This window comes from Cervus canadensis, chromosome 11 (genome assembly GCF_019320065.1).
Source record: "Cervus canadensis isolate Bull #8, Minnesota chromosome 11, ASM1932006v1, whole genome shotgun sequence".
NCBI lineage: Eukaryota > Metazoa > Chordata > Mammalia > Artiodactyla > Cervidae > Cervus > Cervus canadensis.
Window position 1 is genome coordinate 51,784,692 of NC_057396.1, and position 27,031 is coordinate 51,811,722.

Genomic DNA, 27,031 nt, shown 5'->3' on the forward strand with positions numbered 1-27,031 from the left:
GTTTGCAGGCCATACAGAATAGCTAGTGAATTGAACTGGACAACAGACTAATTTGCCAGCTCCTGATCTACGCCATGATATGTTGGCTAAGGAGAGACAAAATGCAATGGGAGACTGCAAATTTTTTAAAATTATCAAGGATCAACCACTAAATCACTAAAGATGATTTCTGGGATTAACTGGTTCTTTAAGATTAAAGAAGGAAGCATTTATGAAATGTATCCATGTGATTTGACTTAATCAGACATCCTGGAACCATTCTTAAAAAACAGAAACCAAAAAGACCTTCAGTGATCTCAAAATATTTATTCAACATTCATCTTTGCTGAACTCGCTCACCTTCCTGATCGTCCGGATAACCATAAATCTTTCTCTTTAGAAGTATACAAAACAGGAGGTCAAATCTAAATTTGGCCTAATCTACTAACAAGTTAACACACATAAAAGACTCATTGTTTATTAATGCCTATTCCTTGATCTAGAAGGAAGGCTTTTTATCTTTGCCTCAGGGGAAAAAGGTGGAGTCTTGGCAACACTAATCATCTACTCATAGCCTGTAAGAGGCTTCCCAGGTAGCTCAATTGGTAAATAATCCATCTGCCAGTGCAGGAGACACAGGTTCTATCCCTGGGTTGGGAAGAACTCCTGGAGGAGGAAATGGCCAGTATTCTTGCCTGGGGAATTCCATGGACAGAGGAGCCTGGCAGGCTCCATCCAGTCCTTGGGGTCACAAAGAGTCGGATGTGACTGAGTGACTGGGCACATAGCCAGTAAGATGAGGCATTAGAGGAAAGGTTTCAGTAGATCATCAAACTACAAGAATGCTCTGACTAAAGTCCTTGACAAGGGCCTCTTTCACAGAAGACAGATCAGTCTATGGCGTTCACAAATTCCATCACATTGATGTATAGCATTTGACTCCCAATTCTGAAAAGAAACACTAGAACTACTTAGGTTTTGAGATTTATGATGGCAACCTGGTAGCACCAATTAAACTCAAACGGGTATTTCTTCAAATCTTCCATGATACAACTCACCACAGTAGGGATAAACTGACTACAGTATGTAAGTATGTATGTATATATACATACATATATCTACACACACATATATATATATTGACTGTGCTGGGTATTTGTGCATGAGCTTTCTCTAGCTGGAGCAAGTGGGGGCTACTCTCTGGTTGCAGAGCACAGACTTCTCATTGCAGTGGCTTCCACTGTTGTGGAACATGGGTTCTGGAGCCCCTGGGCTTCAGCAGTTGTGGTGCACGGGCTTAGTTGCCACAGAATCTTCCCAGACCAGGAATTGAACCCATGTCCCCAGAATTCTTGCCTGGAGAATTCCATGGAAAGAGGAGCCTGGCAGGCTCCATCCAGTCCTTGGGGTCACAAAGAGTCGGACATGACTCAGTGACTGGGCACATAGCCAGTAAGATGAGACATTGGTAGGAGAATTCCTACCACTGGGCCACCAGGTAAGCCCAAATTGATTACAGTATTAAAAGAACATTGATGGGGTAACTTTCCAAGACATCAGAAGATATGAGCAGTTCTTCCCTCATCTATAACCAACACAATCCTAGAAAAAACTATAAAAGTCAGATATGAAAGGCACATCGCCCAAAGGATCCTTTGAGGATGTCCAAATAGATTTTGTACAATTTCTTCCCTCTGTGCATTATGAATTTGTACTAGTAATTGTGTGTTTATCTTGGGAGTGTCCCAAATAATTTCACTGCAACTTAAAACGGCTTAAAAAACTGCTACATATTTGTGTTCTGTACCTAAGCCATTCCAACTGAGTTCTCCAGTGACAGGTGAAAACATTTTGAGAGTTTTACTTTGAATTAGGTAAAGCTTAGCTCCATACTAAAAAAATTTCCTGTCCTTAAACACACAGATGCTCTAGAAAAGTGGGAAGAATACATGATATGTAAAAACTGAAATCAGCCAAACTGTCAGATACTCTTGACGATCCATACCCTTAAGGACCGCCCTTTTTTCTCTTAGGCTTTGTGTTCTTTCCCACCAGGTAATCCCCGATTTGGCGTTACTGCTGTTCAGTTGGTAAGTTGTGTCCAACCCTTTGCGACCCCATGGACTGAAGCACGCCAGTCTCCCCTGTATTTCACCATCTCACAGAACCCTAGATTATCTTCAGTCAATTGGCCACTTGCAGGCCTACATTTTGGAAATATCTCTACTCTAGCTTCAAAACTTTTCAGCTAAAATTTACCAAAACTCTTTTAGGTAAATAGCAATATATCTCAGTTGAATCATTAACAGAACAGGTTGCTTTTCCTTGCCAATCATTGCAGCAGTGAAGTCCAATGTACAGAGAACAGCTCATAGAGAGTGCCATTGAACATCACCAGAGAGGACTGTATCGAATACTCTTAACTCCAATAGAGCTATTAAAGTAGAAGAACTTGATCCTTGGATACACATTTCCCAACTAAAATCACAAACCCCATCTGACAGCAACTGGAAAGTCACACTCATTAGAGATTATGAACTCAGGTTGCCCAGAGAACCACAGGAAGTCAACAGTTGACCCTAGATCCCTGGCATGAGCAAACAGCTGCATGAAGTAGAACAGCTTTCCTCAAAGAGCAATGGGAAAAGATTCTCTTGTTAAAGGCTAGACTCTCTGAATGCTTTCCTTCCATATCTTTCTGGACATATTTTCTTTTTATTGATTTAAGGTTATACACTTTTAAAGAATTTATTTATTTAGACTGCTTGTGAGCTATTCAGTTGCAGTGCACAAGCTTCTCATTGTGATGGCCTCATTTGTGAGCATGGGCTTTAGGGCATACTGGCTTTAGCAGTTACAGCATGTGGATTCAGTAGTTGTGGCACATGGGTTTAGTTGCCCTGCAGCATGAGGAATCTTACCACACCAAGGACTGAGCCCCCCCCTCATTGGCAGGTGAATTCTTAACCACTGGAATACCAGGGAAGTCCTAAGGTTATACATTTCTGATTTGGCCAATCATGTTTCTCTTACTAAAAATAATAATTTGCCTAACTCTACCAGAGATCAAAGTGCCAACATTCGCTGGATCATTGAAAAAGCGAGAGTTCCAGAAAAACATCTATTTCTGCTTTATTGACTATGCCAAAGGCGTTGACTGTGTGGGTCACAATAAACTGTGGAAAATTCTGAAAGAGATGGGCATACCAGACCACCTGACTTGCCTCTTGAGAAACCTATATGCAGGTCAGGAAGCAACAGTTAGAACTGAACATGGAACAACAGACTGGTTCCAAATAGGAAAAGGAGTATGTCAAGGTTGTATATTGTCACCCTTGGATACACATTGATCCTAGGTATTCCAGTGGTTAAGAATTTAACTTATATGCAGAGTACCTCATGAGAAACGCTGGGCTAGATGAAGCACAAGCTGGAATCAAGATTGCTGGGTGAAATATCAATAATCTCAGATAGGCAGATGACACCACCCTTATGGCAGAAAGTGAAGAATACTAAAAAGCCTCTTGATGAAAGTGAAAGAGGAGAGTGAAAAAATTGGCTTAAAGCTCAACATTCAGAAAACTAAGATCATGGCATCTGGTCCCATCACTTCATGGGAAATAGATGGGGAAACAGTGGAAACAGTGGCTGACTTTATTTTTTTGGGCTCCAAAATCACTGCAGATCGTGATTGCAGCCATGAAATTAAAAGACGCTTACTCCTTGGAAGGAAAGTGATGACCAACCTAGACAGCATATTAAAAAGCAGAGACATTACTTTGCCAACAAAAGTCCGTCTAGTCAAGGCTATGGTTTTTCCAGTGGTCATGTATGGATGTGAGAGTTGGACTGTGAAGAAAGCTGAGCGCCGAAGAATTGATGCTTTTGAACTGTCGTGTTGGAGAAGACTCTTGAGAGTCCCTTGGACTGCAAGGAGATCCAACCAGTCCATCCTAAAGGAGATCAGGGCTGGGTGCTCATTGGAAGGACTGATGCTGAAGCTGAAACTCCAGTACTTTGGCCACCTGATGCGAAGAGTTGACTCATTGGAAAAGATCCTGATGCTGGGAGGGATTGGGGGCAGGAGGAGAAGGGGACAACAGAGGATGAGATGGCTGGATGGCATCACTGACTCGATGGACATAGGTTTGAGTAAACTCCGGGAGTTGGTGATGGACAGGGAGGCCTGGCGTGCTGCGATTCATGGGGTCACAAGGAGTCAGACAGGACTGAGCGACTGAACTGAACTGAAGCTTTTCTACACAATCATCACTCTAAGTTCCTCCAAGATGTTACTAGTGTAGACAACTTGAAATTTTATTAATAATGACTATTTTTGTAAGTAGTACCTAAATGAAAAGAAACATCCCTGACCTAGAAGAAGATAAAAATGCACTTGTGGTGTAATAGTTGAATGACTGTCATGACAATTCTCAAAGAAAATACACTTAAAAGTTTATCAAAGTTGACAGTATTTTTCTCATATAACTCCTGTGTTCTTAAAATATGTAGAAATTAGGCTTTTTGATGGTAACCCATGGCAGGGTTAGATGTTCTGTGGGCCAGTTAGAGCTCTCCAACTGCAGGACTCTCCAAACTCTTGGTAAACAACATCTGCTTATAAAGCATATGAAGGAACAGCATATTTCCTAGGATAATAGCCTGTAAGGATATGGATCCCACCACCAGGAATGAATAATTGAAGTTATTTAAAAAATTTGTCTTTCACGTTGGCTGATGTGATAAAAGACACAACCTAAGCCTTAGGTGTACACTATAACTGTTTAAATTCCTTAGCCTGAGTAGTTATGGAAAATAGTGAAGCCTTGGATTTATTTTTATCCAACCAGCATCACTGCCAACACTTCATGTTGTACAGGATTATAGACCAACTGTGGCTTGAATCTGGGAATTGGTGATGGACAGGGAGGCCTGTAGTGCTGTGGTCCATGGGGCTGCAAAGAGTTGAGCGACTGAGCGACTGAACTGAACTGAACTGTGGCTTGATAAGGGAGAGGTTTATTAAATGCAATCAAAAGGATTTGCATTGCCTCAGTTTTGCGGCAGTGGATGCTACCAGGAATGCAGTGTTTCAGGAAATTTAACTTACCAATGTCATTAACTGTATATTTCCAATGACACTGATAAGAAGAAAGGAATGTAAGATTTGCTTACTAAGCCCTGGATACTAGACAATCATTCATTCAGCAAGCATACTCTGTGTGCTCCTAAAACACAAGTTCTATTTTCTAAATATTTAGTTTAGTAAGGGAGGTAAGATACACAGACAAATAAAACATGATATGTTTCATGACAGTTGTCACTGAAAATTATTTTGGGCTCTTCTCAGAGTTGGACTATGATATCAGTAAGATGCAATTTGAAAAAAAAACAAAACAAACCCAACACCAAATGCACTATTTAATTTGACCACAGCATATACTAAAAATGAGAAAACTAAAGCTTAAAAAATGACAAGTACAATTATTCAACTAATAGATAAACTATAAATGACACATCCAATCATTCAACTCAACAGTGAACAGCTGCAGGATTAAAATTCAGCCCTGATGCTAGGATTCTTTCCTTGGGTGTATTATTTCCCACTATACATACATATCATGCTAGAATAAGGCTATTCAACTGAACTAAACAGTGTGTTTAGTCAAAGAGCTGAAAGTATTTGGTTGTTCTAGAATGTGAAACAAAATATAATTAAAGACGAGTGAGTGTGTACAATAAATTATATAAGATTTGAAGGAGGAGAACTGTTGATATAATTGCTTTGGTTTGTAATATCTGCAAATAATGAGTGTGGTAAGAAACAATTAAATGTATCAAAATTTGGACAAAGTTCAGTTTAACTCATTTAAAAAGATAGTTAAAGGGCTTTTGAATTTCTGCTGACAAATGTTACATTATTGTATGACTATAATTCAACTTTATCTTTGTTAAAATGCCAAATGGATCTTTGACTATTTGGTCTTCTTAAAATATGGACTGAACCTTTACTTACATTGTGGGTCATCATCTGTCCACTTAGCAAAGGTCCCGTATTTCTCTCAAATAACTTGTGCTTTGTTATTGCATGCCCTAACTTTGGCAGGCCCTTTATTATTTTTAGATAACAAAAAAAAATGTTTTTCACTTTTTAAGGAATTCAATTTCCTTATAATTGTTATGTTCTGCTATTTTTATTTTAAAAGTGTTTATCAGTATGGTTGATAATAAAACTAGAATTATTCTCTGTTCTCAGATACCTAACTCTCCAAACTTAAATGACCTATATACCATAACATTTTTATGTTATCTTCCAAACATAGGATCCTAAATTCAGAAAAATAAAATTAAGTTTTCTATATCCCAAATTATTGTGCTATTCCTTAGCAAAATATCAAAAGTTGTCTCTTTCACGATGCAAACCTGACTGTAGCACTTACAAGCAAGGATAATACAATTAGATATATTATGCTGTATATCACTTTTACCCTTTTCCTTGTCTTGAAACATCAACAATGTCTTTCACAGAGAAAAAGCTTTTCATTTTCATGACGTCTAATTTATCCAGTTTTCTTTTAAAGATGATGCTTTTGATGTTCCAAGAACTCTTTATGTAATCCAAGGTTACCACAACTTTCTACTATATATTCTATTAGAAATTTTATACTAAATAAAAAATTTCATTTAGGAGTTACATATTCCTTTTCCGATGCTCTTTCTTTTTCTACGGAGATTTGAGTTTCTCACCTATATTGTTTTCCTTCTCTCTGAAGAACTTCTTTTGATGGTTTTTGCAATTATAAATAGTCCACTGTTTTCTTGTATGCATGGTATCAAGATTGATGGGAAGTCTGATGTAATTCTTACCTTTGTTCTTCAATAGGTAAGGATATTTTTCCTCCTGGATGACTTCTTTAGAGAATTTTTTGTCTTTGATATTCTGCAATTTGAATACAATATGCCTAGATATAGAATTTTTAATAATTATCCTGCTTCATGTTCTCTGAACATGAAGCATTACAATGAACAAAGCTAGTGGAGGTGATGGAATTCCAGATGAGCTATTTCAAATCCTAAAAGATGATGTTGCTAAAGTGCTGCACTCAATATGCCAGCAAATTTGGAAAACTCAGCAGTGGCTACAGGACTGGAAAAAGTCTTCATTCCAATCCCAAAGAAGGGCAATGCCAAAGAATGTTCAAACTACTGTACAATTGCACTCATTTCACATGCTAGCAAGGTCATGCTCAAAATCCTCCAAGCTAGGCTTCAACAATACATGAGCTAAAAAATTTCAGATGTTCAAACTGGATTTAGAAAAGGTAGAGGAAAACCAGAGATCAAATATCCAACATCCGTTGGGTTACAGAAAAAACTATGGAATTCCAGAAAAATATCTACTTTCTTTCACTGACTACACTAAAGCCTTTGATCACTAAAGCCTTTGTTGTATGGATCACAACAAAGTGTGGAATATTCTTCAAGAGATGGGAATACCAGACCACCTTACCTGCCTCCTGAGAAACCTGTATGCAGGTCAAGAAGCAACAGTTAGAAACAAATATGGAACCACACACTGGTTCAAAATTGGGAAAGGAGTACGTCAAAGCTGTATATTGTCACCTCTGATTAGATTAAGGTATTTGAGGTTTTTTTTTTTTCTTCTTTAAATATTTACCTTGTATTCTGTGTTCAAACTAAACTCAGTCCTTGGATGTTGCTATAGATTCCTAGGGATTTTATACAATCAGGTCCTCTGCAAATAGAAATAGTTTTATTTCTTCCTTTCCAACATCTATACCTGTTTACTCCCTATTGTACTGGTGTGGGCTCAATATAATGTTGACTTGAGTGGTAAGACATCCCCTCTTTTTCCAGGTCTTATGGAAAATGAATTAATTCTGTTTTTTACCATTAGTATAATAACAGCTATAAGTATACCAGAGATTACCTCTATCAAGCTAAGAAAGTTTCTATTTTTTAGTTAACAAAGAGTTTTTTTAAAAATGAAAAACGGAACTTAATTATATCAAATGTTCTGCATGTATTGAGATTATATGACTTTCTTCGTGTATGTTAACACGATAAATAATCATTCCTTTTTAAACTGTAAGCACCAACTGGCATTCTCATGATAAAACTCCTTTGATTAAGATATGCTCTTTTTACATATTGTTGGATTTTGTTGAGGGTATTTCAATCTATATTCATGAGGGATATCAGTCCTGAGGTTTATGAAAATGCCTTTGTTTGTTATCAGAGAAAGACTGGGCTGATCAAATACACTGGGAATTATGCTCTCTTGTTGGATTTTCTAGAAGATTGTTTGTGGAATCAGTATAATTTTTTTTCTAGTACAACCATAGAATTCACCAGTGAGCACACCTGCATCTAGAATTTTCTGTTGAAAGTTTTTACACTACAACGTCAGTTTCTTTATGTATTTCTTTTTTTCTCTTTATGTATTTCTTATTGAGTTTTTCAAAAGATAAACTTTATATTTCAAGGCAGGACAAGAAAATTTAAGGATAAAATGCTCTTTCTCTGTCCCTTGGCCCTCCTTCCCCCCACCCCACCCCTTCAATGTGCAATGTGCTTCTGCCTTGAACATCAACAAGATCTCAAAGATGGGAATGCCTGCTTTACTGGAAACATCAATTTTTACTTTTCTTCTGATGCTACTAATGTAATGTCTTAAAAGATTAGCATTCTTTCTCAACTCTGCAAGGGTTCATGGTGACTTTCTGCTCACTTTATATTTGCTTATCTGGTCTATTTATGTTTGGTGAATGTTATGTAAAATGTCAGCATGTCATTTTTTTTTTTTTGAAAAGCACTTGTTAACATTTAATTAATTTCCCAGCCTGTGGCTTTAAGTCACCAGAACACAAGCCCGATCTACATGCTTAATCTTCTCCTCAGCTCTTCTGCTGAAGAATTTGGCTTTCACAATGACAGGCTGCTTTGGGAGCTTTCTATTCCCCAGAACTTTGTAGTAAATTGGTCGCACCACATCAGTGATAAGAGCAGCACTGGTCTTGTTCTTGGCAGCATTTATTTGGGTCTGCTCACTGACTAAGGTCCACAATTTATCAAGGTTGACAGTTGGGCAGAAACTCTGGTTTCTCTTTTAGTGGTAATGCCTCATACCAACTTTCCCAGAGTATCCTGGGTGATAGTTGTCGAAGTTGATCCTGTGGTGATGCAAGCTACCCGCATTACCTCGGCCTTCTAGGTATTTTCGGTGTTTGCCCATGTGGCTGTGGTTGTGGCTCATGTGGCCCCTAAGTTTCTGGGTCTTCCTTAGTCTGGATGGCATGTTGTCAGCCTAGATGAGAGAGGTCAGCATGTCATTGTGATGTATGATCTTTTGTCTCAAAAATCTATATGATTGTGCCTTGAACGTCAACTACTGGAACGGTTCTCAGAGTTTTTGAGAGTCTGTCTCCTGGTTATAATCTTGTTTGGCTCAAATTCTTTTTTAAAATTTGATTGTTAATTGAATTTTCATGATACAAAGAATTGTTACATTTCATCTAAATTGGCTGATTTATGCACATGGACTTAAACACTACAACCATGCCTAATTTTATAACTGGATTAACAACTGGTTCTGAAAGCTCTGAAATACATTTAGTTCTTATGAGCCAATATGAGCCAGCTCCACTATTCACTTTCATTATTACCTTTGTTAATGACTGGAGGGTCTGAATTGATGAACATTCTTCCATTCCTAATGTTTGAAATTTGTGTATTTTCTTTTTGTCTTGGTCAATTGACTAGATGTTTATCAATTTTGTTGATCTCTAAAGAATAAACTTTTGGTTCACTGATGTTTTCCATTTCTCTGTTTCCATTTCACTGATTTGTGCTTTTTATTTTTTTTTCTCTTCTGTTTACTCCAAGTTAAACTTGCTCCTCTTTTTCTAGCTTATTAAAGAGGAAGCTTACATTTTTGATTTGAGACCCTTCTTTCCTAACATAAGCAGAAAATCCCAGGAGTTTTTCTCCAGTCACTGCCATAGTTGCATTCCACCAATTTTTAAAAAATTTTATGCACTTTTGGTTGTGCTGAGTCTTCATTGCTGTGTGTGGGCTTTCTCTAGCTGCAGCAGTTGGGGGCTACCCTTCTTTGCAGTGTGCGAGCTTCTCACTGTGGTGACTTCTCACTGTTGAGTGTATGGTCTAGGCGCATGGGCTCAGTAGTTGTGGTACATGTGTTTAGTTGCTCTGTGGCATGTGGGATCTCCTCAGACCAGGGATCAAACCTTTGTCCCCTGCATTGGCCACTGGACCACCAGGGAAGCTCTGCCCACTTTAATATGTTTTATTTTTTTTTTATTCAATGTAAAACATATGCAATTTTCTCTGAGATTTCTCCCTTTTTTTCTATGGGTTATTTAGAGGTGTGGTTTTTTTTGTTTGTTTCTTTGTTTTGTTTTTTGTTTTAGCTTTTGGGAAGTTTTCAATTCTAAAAAAAAAACCAAATCCAAATTCTGAAGCTTAACAACTCAACAGATACGATGAAGAATGCATGAGACAGCATTTGAAATACAGAAATGGAAGAGAGAATAAATGAGCTGGAAGAAAGGAATCTACTAATGCTTCAGGTGGAAGAGGAGAGAGAGCTAAGATTTCTAAAATAGTTAAGAAACACTATGTGCAGTATCAGATTCATTAAGAAAGCCAAAATACAGATAATGGGTATACTAGAATAAGAGAAGGAAAAAGGTGGCAGAGCACTTACGTAAAGAAGTAATAGCTGGGAACTTCCTAAACCTGGACATTCAAATCCATAAAGCTAAGAGATCACCTTATCTCAATGCAAAATGACCTTCTCCAAGACACATTATAATGAAGGTGTCAGGGTCCATGATAAAAAAAAGAAACTAGGGGGAAAAATTCAGTATTTCCCAAAGGAATCCCCATTAGATTACCAGCAAAACTCTATAGGCCAGAAAAGAGTGGAACGACATATTCAAAGTACTGAAAGATAAAAAACTGCTTGTCCAGAATACTCTATCCAACAAAGTTATTCTTTAGATAGGAGAAATTCAGGCTTTCCCAGACAAAGATAAAGTTCCTCAGCACGAGATCTGCCTCACAAGAAATAGTGACAGAAGCTGTTCCAGGGAAAAGATAAAAGTATACATAGCTCTCAGTAATGTAGAAAACTGTAACTCTAGTTTAGAACAGAGTGTTAAACATTAAACTATCATATAAAGGTTAAAGGAAGGAGCTTCATAAATAACTATAGCTACTACAATGTGGCAACAAACTCATAGGATAAAAAGAGATAATTTCTACAGAGAAAATATAAAAAGGGAGGACAACAAATTAAGAAAAATTGTTATCAACAGGAAAAAGACTATTTAATCCATGAGAAAGATGTCCTATGCAAACCCCATGATACTCATAAAAACAAAAATCTAGAACACAGATAGTAACTATAAAAAGAAAAACTCAGCAAGCAATCATGGAAAACCACTGATTTACAAAGTGAGACAGAAACACAAGAAAAAAGAAACAATGGAGATATGAAACAACCAGAAAATAGAAGATAAATTTGCAGTAGTAAGTTCTTGCATATCAACAATCATCTGAAATGTAAATGGATTGAACTCACCAATCAAAAGGCACAGAGTGGCGGGATGGATTAAAAAATAAGACTGAACTGTATGGTGTCTTCAGGACACTTGTCTCAGTTCTAAAGATACACGCAGACTCAAAATGAAGGGACTGAAGATGATACTCCATGCAAATGATAATCAAAAGAAAGCAAGTGTAGTTATACTTATGCCCAACAAAATAAACTTTAGGGCGAAATGGTAACAAGGGACAAAGAAAGTCACGATGTAATGATAAAAGGGTTAAAACATCAAGAATACACAATATCATAAATACTGGGTTGGCCAAAATGTTCATTCATTTTTTTCCCATAAGATGGTTCTAGAAGCACTTAGCTGTCTAACTTCATTTGAAACAATTTTGTTAGATTCTATTGTGACAGCTGTTGTTCAGTTCAGTTCAGTTCAGTTCAGTCACTCAGTTGTGTCTGACTCTTTGTGATCCCATGGACTGCAGCATGCCAGGCTTCCCTGTCCATCACCAACTCCCAGAGCTTACTCATGTCCATTGAGCTGGTGACACCATCCAGCCATCTCATCCTCTGTTGCCCCCTTCTCCTCCCATCTTCCATCTTTTCCAGCATCAGGGTCTTTTCAAATGAGTCAAATTAAGAAAAATTGCTAGGCTATTTAAAAACTTTTTAAAAACTTATCAAAATTGGTGAATTTTTGTGTAGTTATTTTATTTCATCTTTAATGCTTCATAATAACATTTTTTATTATGTTGATTTCTGCTGTATATCAACATGAGTCAGTCATAGGTATACATACGTCCCTTCCCTCTTGAACTTCCCTTCCACTCCCCACCACTCCATCCCTCTAGGTTGATACGGAGCACTGAATCTGAGCTCCCTGATCATGCAGCAATTGTGTAGCCATTTTAATATGGAAGACGGAATAAAAAAGGAAAATTTTCAGCATATTATGCTTTATTATTTTAAGAAAGGCAAAACACAACTGAACTACAAAAAAAGATTTGTGCAGTGTATGGAGAAGGTGCTGTGACTGATGGAACATGTCAAAAGTAGTCTGTGAAGTTCAGTGCTGGAGATTTATAAACAGACTGGAGACCAGTTAAAGTTTATAGTGACCAAATTGAGACATTAATTGAGAAGAATCAAAGTTATACGACAAGGGAGATAGTCGACATACTCAAAATAACCAAGTCAGGTGTTAAAGACCATTTGTACCAGCTTGGTTATGTTACTGCTTTGATGTTTTGGTTCCACATACGGTAAGTGAAAAAGACCTTGAAAGTATTTCTGCACGTGATTCTTTACTTAAACATAATGAAAACGTTCCATTTTTAAAACAAATTGTGATTGGTGATGAAAAGTGGATATTGTACAATAATGTGGAACAGAAGTGATTGTGAGGCAAGCAAAATGAACCACCACCAACCACACCTGGTCCTCATCCACAGAAGGTGATGATGTGTATATGGTGGGATTGGAAGGGAGTCCTCTATTATGAGCTCATTCAGGAAGACCCAACGACTAATTCCAAGTATTGCTCTCAGACCAACTGAAAGCAGCATTCAATGAAAAGTATCCAGAATTAGTCAGCAGAAAACACTCTTCCATCAGGGTAATGCAAGCCTACATGTTTCTTTGATGATCATGCAAAAACTGTTATAGTTCGGTTGAGAAGTTCTGATTCAACTGCCATATTCATCAGACATTGCATCTTTGGATTTGTGTTGATTTTGGTCTTTACAAAATTCTCTTAGTGGAAAAGATTTCAGTTTCCTGGAAGATTGTACAAAGCACCTGAAACAGTTCTTTGCTCACAAGGATAAAACATTTTGAAGAAAGAATTATGAAGTTGCCAGAAAAATGGCAGAAGGTAGTGGAACAAAATGGTGTATACATTGTTTAATAAACTTCTTGGTGAAAATGAGAAAATGTCCTTCATTTTTACTTAACAGTTTAAGGAGCTGTTTGGCCAACCCAATATTTAATAACTTGTTCTCATCACTCCTCTGAATTCAGGTACAAATTCTCTTTACTGAGTCACTATGTTTCAGGGCAATGCAGTTATTTGCATAAACTGAATAAAAATATGTGCCCCTTTACACTGGATATAAGTGGAAAAACTGATTGTGTTGTAAAGGTCATATCTGCAGGATCATATCTGAGAATAAATGTCATTCAATTGAATATGACAAGCCATCAGTCCCCACTAAGGATACATATATAATCAATATTTGGAACCAATGCCTAGGAGCCTTCCTAGGCAAACTATCTGGTGTCCCCTGTTGTACACTGGGGCTTCCCTTGTGGCTCAGCTGGTAAAGAATCTGCCTGCAATGCAGGAGACCCGAGTTTGATCCCTGGGTTGGGAAGATCCCCTGGAGAAGGGAAAGGCTACCCACTTCAGTATTCTGGCCTGGACAATTCCATGGACTGTATAGTCCACGGGGTTCAAAGCGTCAGGCATGACTCTTGTACGTTGAGTCAAGATGTTGTACATTGTTTCAACATTACAGGCAAGAAAGATCAATGACTAGCAGGAAAAGGAAAGAGAAATTTGCACATATTTGTAGATATAGATGTGAAACCTGGTTCAAGTGAACTTCTAACTTTTAAAGTAGTAGTGAGAAAAAGAGCTCTGGAATGACAGGGACTATTAAAAGTGAAATTCTAGATTCCTTATATACTCTCTAAACAGAGCCTCATTTAATAGCCTTAGTAGTTGTACAACACAATCTGACTCTAGGTTTGCTGATTATACAACAAGGAACCTTATGTGTAGTAACCAACCCTTTTAACTGCACTGATGTAAATCAATAAAGCCAAATAACACAAATCACAAAGATTATGATCACAAGAGGGGAACTAAATTATTCAAAACTCAGAAATAAGGCTTGTTGAATCCTCCAGTACCATGGTAGCACATTTTTTTCTTACCAGGCACACGTTAAGTGTCATCTCTTAAGGGAATGTATCTTTCTTTGAATTATTTATTATTAATTAGGGACAGACTATGTAAAGTTAAATGTTGACTTCTAGAAAACTGATAAAAGAGGAAAAGATTTTTGTGTGGTAGAGATGCAAATGAGTTTTGATAGAGAAGAGAACTCTAAAAGTAAACTTTATTGTCACAGAGTATATTAACCAAAATAATACACTAGATTTGTATCCAACTTAGCAATGCAATTTTAGTATTTCTTTGTTGCACTGAGTATTTGCATGTTTCTCACTTTTCTTTTGGGCGGGGTTTGTCATCCAGCTTCTTCCCACATGAATATGCTAAATAAAACTTGTACTCTGCTTACTGTCTATATGCATGAGAATTATATCCCTGTAATTTTGAGATTTATACTTTCACAAAAGGATATAAAAATGTTCCACAGAAAGGGGTTTTACTGGAGAAACAGGAACTTAACTAAGCTTCCAGAGACAACTCTCAGAATTTTTGTTATCTATTTTTATTTTATTACCGATCAGATTAACTACTTAATTTTCACACAAAATCTCAAGAAAAACAAATGTACTAACAAATAATCATCAACTCACCATCATATCAGTCCATAAGTATACCTATCCAAATGAAGAGAAACCCAGAGTACTTTTCACAAAGAAAACCAATTTTTCTTCAGAAAATTATCCAAACATTCAAATCTTTAAAATTATGTGCATCACCATATTGACCACCAGTGAACATACAGCATGCAAGTAAAGAAAACACAAACAAACCTAAAAATAAAGCTGCTTAGATAACCATATTTGAACCTGAGGTTTCAGAATATTCCTCAGTAGCTAAAGCAATAGCAAAACAAAGCAGAGCAAGCATATCATCTAAATACGCTAAGAAAAAACTGTTAATCCGAAAAGAAGCCACCAAAATTTGTTACAATAACATATCTAATCACACCACTTACCATGGAGACTTTTACCAAACATATGTTACACAACAGATACAGTAACAGCCTATTCATCTGGAACACACATTAGACAAAACATCACCTATGACTAACTAAGCCAATATATGCATTTTAATAAGGCATCTCTAGTTTCTATGCATCTATTTATTCATGTATGATGAGACATGTACAGAGTCTACACATAGACACTTCGACTATCAGATTGATCCCACCACTTTCATATATGGCAATAGTGCTTATAGGCTATGTACTCGTATGATAATAAGTATTCTGAGGTGATACAGTCCTTACAAATCAATCTTTAGCTATTCCTTATGTTAACACTAGTTACATACTAGAATACATTTGAAGTGGATAAATTTACTCTCACATAGCTCTTTACTTCTCACTATTTTAATATGAAAAAAGATTAAATGGACCCTCTAGATTAACATTAGAGATAAATAAAATTCCATTCCACCTAGTACATTATCAAAAGTATTTGAAAATTGTTTTCCTAATTACACAATTACCTGATAAGAGAGCTATTACTTCAGCTGCCCTCAACTATCTTAGCTCTGCTCCCACAGGGGGTAGCAATGCGAATGCTTGCTGTGTGCCCTGCTCAGATATTTGTTGTCAAAATCAAAGACTCAAAATGAGTACATCTGATTGATAAAACCGAATGCATGTAGATTCCCTCTGGACATATGACAACCTAGGAAATGTAAGTTTTGTTTTAACTTTCTTGAGAAGGTAGGCTTGACTTTTATCACATGCAAATTTGACCTTTTGTTTTACCTATTTAAAATATTCAGGATAATTCTAAACTCTCTAACTTGTTATTTAAGCAATGCTATAGTCTCCTCATAACATATTTTCCTGATCATTCTCTCCATCTGTTTCTCCCATCTCCTCCCTACCTCTCCTTCCCTTCTTTCTTACACATTCACACACACACACACACACAAATATATCTCCTCTTGCTCCAGAATACTATAATCTCTGAAACAAACCACCATCAATCCATCAATGCCCATGGTTCCTCTTAGTAATGGTCTTATTTTAGTTCAAATGATACCTTTGCATGAAATGTTCTCCAACTCTCTCAAGTAGACTCATTCACACTTGCATCAAAATTATACTGTACACAGTGTACTTATCTCCAGGAGCAGCATATGACCATACAAGAGGGAGTAAATGCAGATTTTTTGACCTGGGGAATGTGTCTTACCCGTGAATCTGCAAACCATTTGCCTGCATTCAGAGTCGACAGGAAATTCCAATAAAAAAAGCTACTGTGTTTGTCCGAGGCATTTGGCATGACTTCCAAGATATTGGTTGTTCTTCTCAGGTCATAATCATGCATGAGGAAAGGCACCTCATCCAGGCTGCATGCAAAGGGGAAAAATAAAAGAGAAAGGGTCAGTAGATTGAATTCAGTCCTCTTGGCAGACAGGGTTCTCAGAAAGTCCATCAAGGTCACAAGTCTTACTCCTACCCAATCTCAGCAAAGGTACCAGTAATTCATAGTTGATGTCAATATTTTAATGCCCTAGGGATCAACCTTTTCTGGTGTATAATGTTTATGATGAAAGAATAACTTCTCTATCCATGAACTTTTTAGAATGGAGAGAAAGATAGGTAGAGTAGTGACTTGAGAGTAAAGTGAATGAGGTGAGGATGGGGCAATGCTCTGTGGTCTTCAGCGTCATAGAAAGTAGGCACCCAGACAATCTCCCTGTTTCTCTGACCCATTTTCCAGCTAGGCACCTGCCATGAGTACTTCTTGTCCTAGACACTTCACATCAGTTCGTATCATTAGAAAAAATCCTAATTTTGTTTTCTGAAGTTTTCCTTGAAGAATCTCTGCTTTTATGAGACTCTGTCTTCTTTTCCCATTAAAATACCTAAGAAAAGGACTTTGTAATGGCTATGAGAGAGTAACAGGGTTGAAACTTAGCATCCTTCCCATAAACAATTAGAAAACTGGATGAAATAAGAAAATAACTTTTTCAGTCAATGGACAACAGTGAGCACAGCATGATGGCCTTGGAGAAAAGGTAAACAAACAAACAGCCTCTCTCATTCTACAGGCCTTCTTCTTGCAGGTGAATATTGGACTGTGGTACTAAGAAAAACCTAAAAGGGACCCAGAAATTGTGCTGAAATGAGAAAAAAACTAGATGAAGGAGAGGTCAAGACAGCTAGACTTTGCAGACTAGAGTTCCACAGGAGATTGAGCTATGCTAAAAAGAAGACTGTTATGGAAATATGTAAAGATTTTCCTTCAATATATAAATAAATATAAAAGGATACCCTTGTGGAGTAAAATTCTTTGAAGCATGCTAAGATCAACTTTGAGAAAAATTACCAGAAAATTCTAAGACAGTTTGGACAGCTTCTACTGGGTGTGTGAATGATTCAAGTTTCATCCAGTGAGAGTGCACAGATCTCAGTAATAACTCAGGCATTCTCTAGAGACTACAGAGGGCTATTCTTCTGAAGCGGGATAATTTAAAACTAGAATGACTTTAGAACTTTCACTAAAGTACTTAAAAGCATGTCAATATATGGCAAAACCACTACAATATTGTAAAGCAATTAGCCTCCCATTAAAATAAGTAAATTTATATTAAAAAAAAAGCAAGTGTCCAAAGAATCTTCAATCAACTTAACTGCATGCTACAAAAAGTCTAAAATTCTTTCAAGGAGAAGAAGAAAATTTACTACCCAGCATGGTAAAATCACAAAGTCCAGCATGTAAACAAAATTTATATGACAGGTAAAGAAGGAGAAAAATGTACCTATAACCAAGAGAAATTACCCAATAACGGCAAACTTGGAAAGGAAAGAGATGGTAAAATTAATAAATAAGGATGTTAAATGATACAAAACATAAACATAAGTGATGTATAAAACAGATGTAAAGTAAAATATGAACATAATGAAGACATAATTGTAGGAAATAAAAAATAAAGGGAAATTCCAGAGTTGAAATGAAAAAGTTTCATGGAAATGAAAGTTCAATAACTGAATTTTGCTATTGAATAATAACTGAAATGAAAATTTCATTGGATGAAATTATTGTCAGATTAGGTATTATAGATGATGTAAAGATCACTGAATTTACAGATGTAGGAATAGAATTTATCCAAATTATATATGTGTGATTGAAATCCTAAGAGGAGAGGAAGAGCAGAAAAAAAAAGGTCTGAGGAAATAAAAGTTTTTAAAAAATCTCCAAAACTTTATAAAAATTATGCACCAATATATCCAAGAATATTAATGCATACAAAGAAGGATAAATATAAGAGTACACATACACATACCCACATTAAGAATTATTATAATACAATCTGTCAGGTTTTCAATTCTTCCAAAATCACAAGACACAAAAAATAGGAAAGTACAGCCCATTCAAAGCAAAAAATAAATCAACAGAAACTGTTCCTGAAAAAGAGCTGATATAAGATACACTAAATACATTAAATATTAAAGATACTCAAAGAACTAAAGGAAGTTGTAGATGAAGTTAAAAAACAGCTATATATGAATAAAATGGACATATTAATAAAGAGATTAAAAAAACCTAAAAAGAAACCAGAAAGAAATTTTGGAGCTAAAATGAAGAAGTGAATAAAAAAATTGACTAGAGGGATTCAAAGGCAAATTAAACCAGGCAGAAGAAAGAATCAGTGACCTTGAAAATAGGACAATACAGGTTATTGAGTCTGAGGAAGAGAACAAAATAAGATTGCAGAAAAGTGAAGAGTCTAATAAGGTAACCCAGACATCAAAGCTAGACAAGCACTACAAAAAAGGAAATTACAGATCAATATCCCTTAGGAACAGTGATGCAAAACTCCTCAACAAAATACAAGCAAATAGAATTTAGCAGTATAATAATAGGAATATAAACCATGACCAAGTGGAATTTATTCTGACATGCAAGAATAGTTCAACATATCAAAATCCATCAACATCATATACCACATTGATAGAATAAACGGGAAAAAATGACCATCCCAACTGATGCAGAAAAAGCATATCACAAAATTCTACAACCTTTCATGATAAAAACACTAAACAGACTAGAAATAGAAGGAAACCACTCCTGGGACTTTGCTGGTGGTCCAGTGGCTGGGACTCTGTGTTCCCAATGCAGGGGGCTGGATTTTGATCCCGGGTTCAGGAGCTAGAGCCTGCATGCTGTGATTGGGAGTTCACATGCTGCAACAAAGTATCTGGGATGTGGTAACTGGGGATCCTGCAGGCTGCAATGAAGATCAAAGATACTGCATGCCACAACTAAGACCTGGTTCGATTCAGTTCAGTTCAGTCGCTCAGTCGTGTCTGACTCTTTGCGACCCCATGAACCGCAGCACGCCAGGCCTCCCTGTCCATCACCAACTCCCAGAGTCCACCCAAACCCATGTCCATTGTGTCGGTGATGCCATCCAACTATCTCATCCTCTGTCGTCCCCTTCTCCTCCTGCCCTCAATCTTTCCCAGCATCAGGGTCTTTTCAAATGAGTCAGCTCTCTGCATCAGGTGGCCAAAGTATTGGAGTGTCAGCTTCACATCACTCCCTCCAATAACACACAGAACTGATCTCCTTTAGGATGGACCGGTTGGATCTTCTTGCAGTCCAAGAGACTCTCAAGAGTCTTCTCCAACACCACAGTTCAAAAGCATCAATTCTTCTGTGCTCAGCTTTCTTTATAGTCCAACTCTCACATCCACACATGACTACTGGAAAAAGCATAGCCTTGACTAGACAGACCTTTGTTGGCAAAGTAATGCCTCTACTTTTTAACATGCTGTCTAGGTTGGTCATAACTTTCCTTCCAAGGAGTAAGCGTCTTTTAATTTCATGGCTGCAGTCACCATTCGCAGTGATTTTGGAGCCCCAAAAAATAAAGTCAGTCACAGTTTCCAGTGTTTCCCCATCTATCTGCCATGAAGTGATGGGACCAGATGCCATGATCTTAGTTTTCTGAATGTTGAGCTTTAAGCCAACTTTTCACTCTCCTCTTTCACTTTCATTAAGAGGCTCTCTAGTTCTTCTTCACTGTCTGCCATAAGGGTGGTGTCATTTGCATATCTGAGGTTATTGATATTTCTCCCTGCAATCTTGATTCCAGCTTGTGCTTCCTCCAGCCTAGCGTTTCTCATGATGTACTCTGCATATAAGCTAAATAAGCAGGGTGACAATATACAGCCTTGACATACTCCTTTCCCTATTTTGAACCAGTCTGTTGTTCCATGTCCAGTTCTAACTGTTGCTTCCTGACCTGGACACAGGTTTCTCAAGAGGCAGGTCAGGTGATGTGGTATTCTCATCCTTTTCCGATATAGTCAAGTAAATAAATATTTTTAAAAAGAAAAAAAAATAGAAAGAAACTACCCCAATATAAAGACATATATGAAAAATCCAGAGTGAACACTGTATTCAGTGGTAAAAGACTGAAAACTTTTCCTCTAAGATTAGGAATGGGCAAGGATGTCTGCTTTGAGGACCCCTGTTCATAGTAGTCCTGGAAATTCTAGCCATAGCAATTAGGCAACACAGGCAATTAAAATCATACAGACTGAAAAGGAATAAATAAAATTACTTCTGTTTTTAGATGATATGATCTTATGTACAGAAAATTCTAAGATTACACATACATAAAAGAAAACCAATGAATGAATTTAGTGAAGCAGCAGGATACAAAGTCCACACATAAATGTCAGTTGCATTTCTACATGCTAAGGTTTGAACAATCAGAAAAGGAAACTAGAAAAGCAACTGCATTATTATCCATTTAGCAAAAGAATAAAGTACATAAGAATTAAACAAGGAGGTGAAAGATATATATAGTGAAGTCTAGAAAACATTACTGAAATGAAGGTTAGAAGACACGTATAAATGGAGATAATCCCATGTTTATAGACTGGAAGACTTCACATTGTTATGATGTCAATACTATCCAAAACAATCTTACAGATTCAGTGCAATCTATTGGCAAAATCTCAATAATACCTCTTTTAATAAATAGAAAAATTCAACCTAAAATTCATAAGGAATCACAAGGAATCCCAAACAGCCAGAAGAAACTTAAAAAAAAGAACAAAAGTAGGGGACTCCCACTTCCTGATTTTAAAACTTACTATGAAGCAACAGTAATCAAAATAGTATGGTACTGGCATAAAGACAGACAAACTAATAAAGAAGCCGGAAACAAAGCCTCACATACCTGGTCAAATGATTTTTGACCAGAGTGCTAAGGCCATTCAACAGGAAAAAGACATCTTTTTCACAAATTGTTCTGGGAAAACTGGACATTCACATGAAAAGAATGAAACTGGGCCTTTACTTAATACCATACACAAAAACTTAGATGAAAATATAGGGGAAAATCATGACATTGGATTTGGCAATGATTTTTTTTTCTATGACGACAAAGGTAGAGGCAAAAACAAACAAAAAATCAGATAAATTGGCTTCAATAAAAAAATTTATACATCAAAATATACTACTGACAACCTAAAAAGACAACCCATAAACTATGAGAAAATATTTGCAAATCATATTTGTGATAAGGGATTAGTGTCCAGAATATAAAGAGAACTCCTAAATCTCAGCAACAAAAACACAAACAACCTGATTCAAAAATGGGCAGAGATCTTTGGCCCATTTTTTGATTGGGTCATTTATTTTTCTGGAATTGAGTTGCAGGAGTTGCTTGTATATTTTTGAGATTAATCCTTCGTCTGTTTCTTCATTTGCTATTATTTTCTCCCATTTTGAAGGCTGTCTTTTCACCTTGCTTATAGTTTCCTTTGTTGTGCAAAAGCTTTTAAGTTTCATTAGGTCCCATTTGTTTATTTTTGCTTTTATTTCCAATATTCTGGGAGGTGGGCCATAGAGGATCTTGCTGTGATTTATGTCAGAGAGTGTTTTGCCTATGTTCTCCTTTAGGAGTTTTATAGTTTCTGGTCTTACATTTAGATCTTTAATCCATTTTGAGTTTATTTTTGTGTATGGTGTAAGAAAGTGTTATAGTTTCATTCTTTTACAAGTGGTTGACCACTTTTCCCAGAACCACTTGTTAAAGAGGTTGTCTTTTTTCCATTGTATAGTCTTGCCTCCTTTGTTGAAGATATGGTGTCCATAGGTACGTGGATTTATCTCTGGGCTTTCTATTTTGTTCCATTGATCTACATTTCTGTCTTTGTGCCAGTACCATACTGTCTTGATGACTGTGGCTTTGTAGCAGAGCCTGAAGTCAGGCAAGTTGATTCCTCCAGTTCCATTCTTCTTTCTCAAGATTGCTTTGGCTATTCGAGTTTTTTTGTATTTCCATACAAATTGTGAAATTATTTGTTCTAGTTCTGTGAAGAACAAAGATCTAAACAGACATTTCTCCAAAGAAGACATACAGATGGCTAACAAACACATGAAAAGATGCTCAACATCACTCATTATCAGAGAAATGCAAATCAAAACCTCAATGTGGTACCATTACACACCAGTCAGAATGGCTGCTATCCAAAAGTCTACAAGCAATAAATGCTGGAGAGGGTGTGGAGAAAAGGGAACCCTCTTATACTGTTGGTGGGAATGCAAATTAGTGCAGCCACTATGGAGAACAGTGTGGAGATTCCTTAAAAAACTGGAAATAGAACTGCCATATGACCCAGCAATCCCACTCCTGGGCATACACACCGAGGAAACCAGATCTGAAAGAGACACGTGCACCCCAATGTTCATCACAGCACTGTATATAATTGCCAGGACATGGAAGCAACCTAGATGCCCATCAGCAGACGAATGGATAAGGAAGCTGTGGTACATATACACAATGAAATATTACTCAGCCATTAAAAAGAATTCATTTGAATCAGTTCTAATGAGGTGGATGAAACTGGAGCCCATTATACAGAGTGAAGTAAGCCAGAAAGAAAAACACCAATACAGTATACTAATGCATATATATGGAATTTAGAAAGATGGCAATGATAACCCTATATGTAAGACAGAAAAAGAGACACAGATGTATAGAACAGACTTTTCGACACTATGGGAGAAGGCGAGGGTGGGATGATCTGAGTGAATAGCATGGAAACATGTATATTATCAAGTGTGAAACAGATCGCCAGTCCAGGTTGGATGCATGAGACAAGTGCTCGGGGGCTGGTGCACTGGGATGACCCAGAGGGATGGGATGGGGAGGGAGGTGGGAGGGGGGTTCAGGATGGGGAACACATGTAAATCCATGGCTGATTCATGTCAATGTATGGCAAAAACCACTACAATATTGTAAAGTAATTAGCCTCCAACTAATAAAAATAATTGGGGAAAAAAAAGAAAAAAAAATGGGAAGAGGACTTAACTACAAATCTGTCTAAAGAAGACTTGACTGGCTAATAATTATATGAAAAGAAGCTCAACATTACCAATCACTGGGGAAATGCAAATCAAAATTATAATGAGATGCCACCTCACAAAAATTAAGATGGCTCCTGTCAAAAAAGCAGAAACCAACAAGGTTTGTTTGTTATTGGTGAGAATGTGGAGAAACTGGAACCCTTGTACACTGTTGGTGGGAACTCAAGGTGGTACAACCACTTTGGAAAAGAGTAGTGGCAATTCCTCAAAAAGTTAAAAATAGAATCACCATATGACCCAGCCATCTCACTTCTAGGTATACACTCAAAAGACTGAAAGCAGTATCTCAACGAGGTATGTATGTACCCATGTTCACGACTACATTATTCACTATAGCTAAAATTGGAAGCAACAAGTGTCCATCAACTGATGAATGGAGAATCCAAATGTAGTATATACATACAGTGGAATATCATTCATCCTTTTTAGGATGGAAATCCTGCAATATGCTACAACATGAATGAACTTTTAAGACTTTAAGCTAAGTGATAATAAGCCAGTAACATACAAAAAGTACTGTATGATTCCACTTACATGAAGTAGTCAAAATCATAAAGGAAGAAAGCAGAATGGGATTGCCAGGGTCTGGGGCTGAGGAGGAGGAGGCATTGGCAGTATCATTTAATGGGTACAGACTTTCAGTTTTACAAGATAAAAAGAGTTTTTGAAATGAACAGTTGAAGTTTAGGCAACATTATAAATGATACATGTTTTATTTATTTATTTATTTTTATTTAAATTTAAAAAAAATTAAAATTAATTAATTAATTTTAATTGGAGGCTAATTACTTTACAATATTGTAGTGGTTTTTGCCATACATTGACATAAATCAGCCATAGGTGTACATGTGTTCCCTATCCTGAACCCCCCTCCCACCTCCCTCTCCATCCCAACCCTCAGGGTCATCCCAGTGCACCAGCCCTGAGCACCCTGTCCCATGGCATAGAACCTGGACTGGCGATCTATTTCACATATGATAACATACATGTTTCAATGTTACTCTCTCAAATCATCCCACCCTCACCTTCTCCCACAGAGTCCAAAAGACTGTTCTTTACATCTGTGTCTCTTTTATTGTCTCGCATATAGGGTCATCGTTACCAACTTTCTAAATTCCAAACGAAGCAACTGACAAAGAATTAATCTCAAAAATATACAAGCAGCTTCTGCAGCTCAATTCCAGATAAATAATATATGTTACAACTAAACCATACATTTAAAAATGGTTAAGATGGTATATTTTAAGTTTTTTATTTTTGCCACAATTTAAAATTGAAATAAAAAATGCCACCACAATATATTCACTTGGGTAACCAACACAGATGACGTTTGTTTTCTAGGTGAATAAATATGTCTCAAAGTGGAAAGATGAAGATTTAAAGTACATAATTTAAAACTTCATATCTGTTATTAGTACTATGCTTAAGAAATCATTGGGCACTTAGTATTTCAGGTAAATTTATATCTTGGCCTAGATATCTTTGTAACTCCAATTTAAAATGTGAAATAGATAAACTGACCCAGAATATGATTATAAATTAAAATCTCACTATATTTATAAAATGATTTGAAGGATATAAAAACATTTAAGACTATATAGTAATTCATTTAAATTGTTAGACTTATATGAATTACTTAAGTATTTTGAAAAGACTGAAATCAGACTACTGGAATACCTAAAAAAGAAAATATTTAAAATTCTAAACCGCAGTTTAAAACATCTAAAGTGTTTAATTAACTAAAAAGAGCATTAACTATTTTTCAAAAGCTCTAAAAAATGATATTTAAAATGTTAGACTTATAGAGAAAACATGAGCAGAACACTTTTTCACATAAATCACAGCAAAATCCTCTATGACCCACCTCCTAGAGTAATGGAAAGAAAAATAAACAAGTGGGACCTAATTAAACTTAAAAGCTCTTGTTCAGTAAAAGAAACCATAAACAAGGTGAAAAGACAACCCTCAGAATGGGGGAAAAAAATAGCAAGTGAAACTGACAAAGGATTAATCTCCAAAATATACAAGCAGCTCATGCAGCTCCATACCAGAAAAACAAACCACCCAATCAAAAAGTGGGCAGAAGACATTTCTCCAAAGAAGACATACAGATGGCTAATAAACGCATGAAAAGATATTCAATTTCATTCATTATTAGAGAAATGCAAAACAAAACTACAATGAGGTTCACCTCACACTGGTCAGAATGGCCATCATCAAAAAATCTACAAACAATAAATGCTGGAGAGGATGTGGAGAAAAGCGAACCCTCTTGCACTGTTGGTGGGAATGTAAACTGATACAGGCACTATGGAGAACAGTATGGAGATTCCTTAAAAAACTAGGAATAAAACTATAAGAGCCAGCAATCCCACTACTGGACATTTACCCTGAGAAAACCATAACTGAAAAAAACCCACACATATTCCATGTAATTGATAGGACAGTGTTGACTCATCACAGTCCTCATTAAATAGTAGATACTTCTCTCTCTCTTCCCACCTATCTCTTAAACACACACACCATAATAGCTGTTATCACTGGCCATTCCCCAACACTTACTGTTTTAGACCTCTGAGGATTTTTTTCGTTTGTACATTTTAAAATTACCACCCATGTCACTTTCAAATCTAGATCTGTCAGTTCTAACCTCTCAACTTTGTGAGCATATTACACCTCTTGTTTCTTTTTCTTTCACTACTTATAATCTGTTATCTTCTCATTCTAGCTAAAATATAGGAAATGAAAAACAAAAGAGTTCAATTATTGTCCCTTTTAAGTTTTTGCCCCTAGAAGCATTTCCTAAAATTCACTGGCCATGTACACATACACACATATACAAACACTCAATAGCTAGGACAAGGAAGCAACCTAGATAAATTGACAGATGAATGGATAAAGAAGTTGTGGTATATATCCACAATGCAATATTACTCTACCATAAAAAAGAATGCATTTGAGTCTGTTCTAATGAGGTGGGTGAATCTAGAACCTGTTATACAGAGTGAAGTAAGTCAGAAAAACAAATAACATATATTAATGCATATATATGGAATCTAGAAAAATGGTACTGATGAATCTATTTGCAGGCAATAGAGATGCCGACCTAGAGAACAGACTTGT

General features: G+C 36.6%; 1 protein-coding gene and 1 pseudogene across 1 annotated transcript in view; both read right to left on the bottom strand.

Moving 5' to 3' along the window:
- The window catches only part of GDPD4 (glycerophosphodiester phosphodiesterase domain containing 4), a 165,945-nt gene that overhangs the window by 53,817 nt on the left and 85,097 nt on the right, over positions 1-27,031 (bottom strand). Inside the window, exon 11 of the mRNA XM_043481911.1 lies at positions 16,706-16,862. Within this exon, the coding sequence (XP_043337846.1) occupies positions 16,706-16,862 (157 nt within the window). The remainder of the gene's footprint in view (positions 1-16,705; positions 16,863-27,031) is intronic.
- Positions 8,820-9,298, bottom strand: LOC122449861 (annotated as a pseudogene).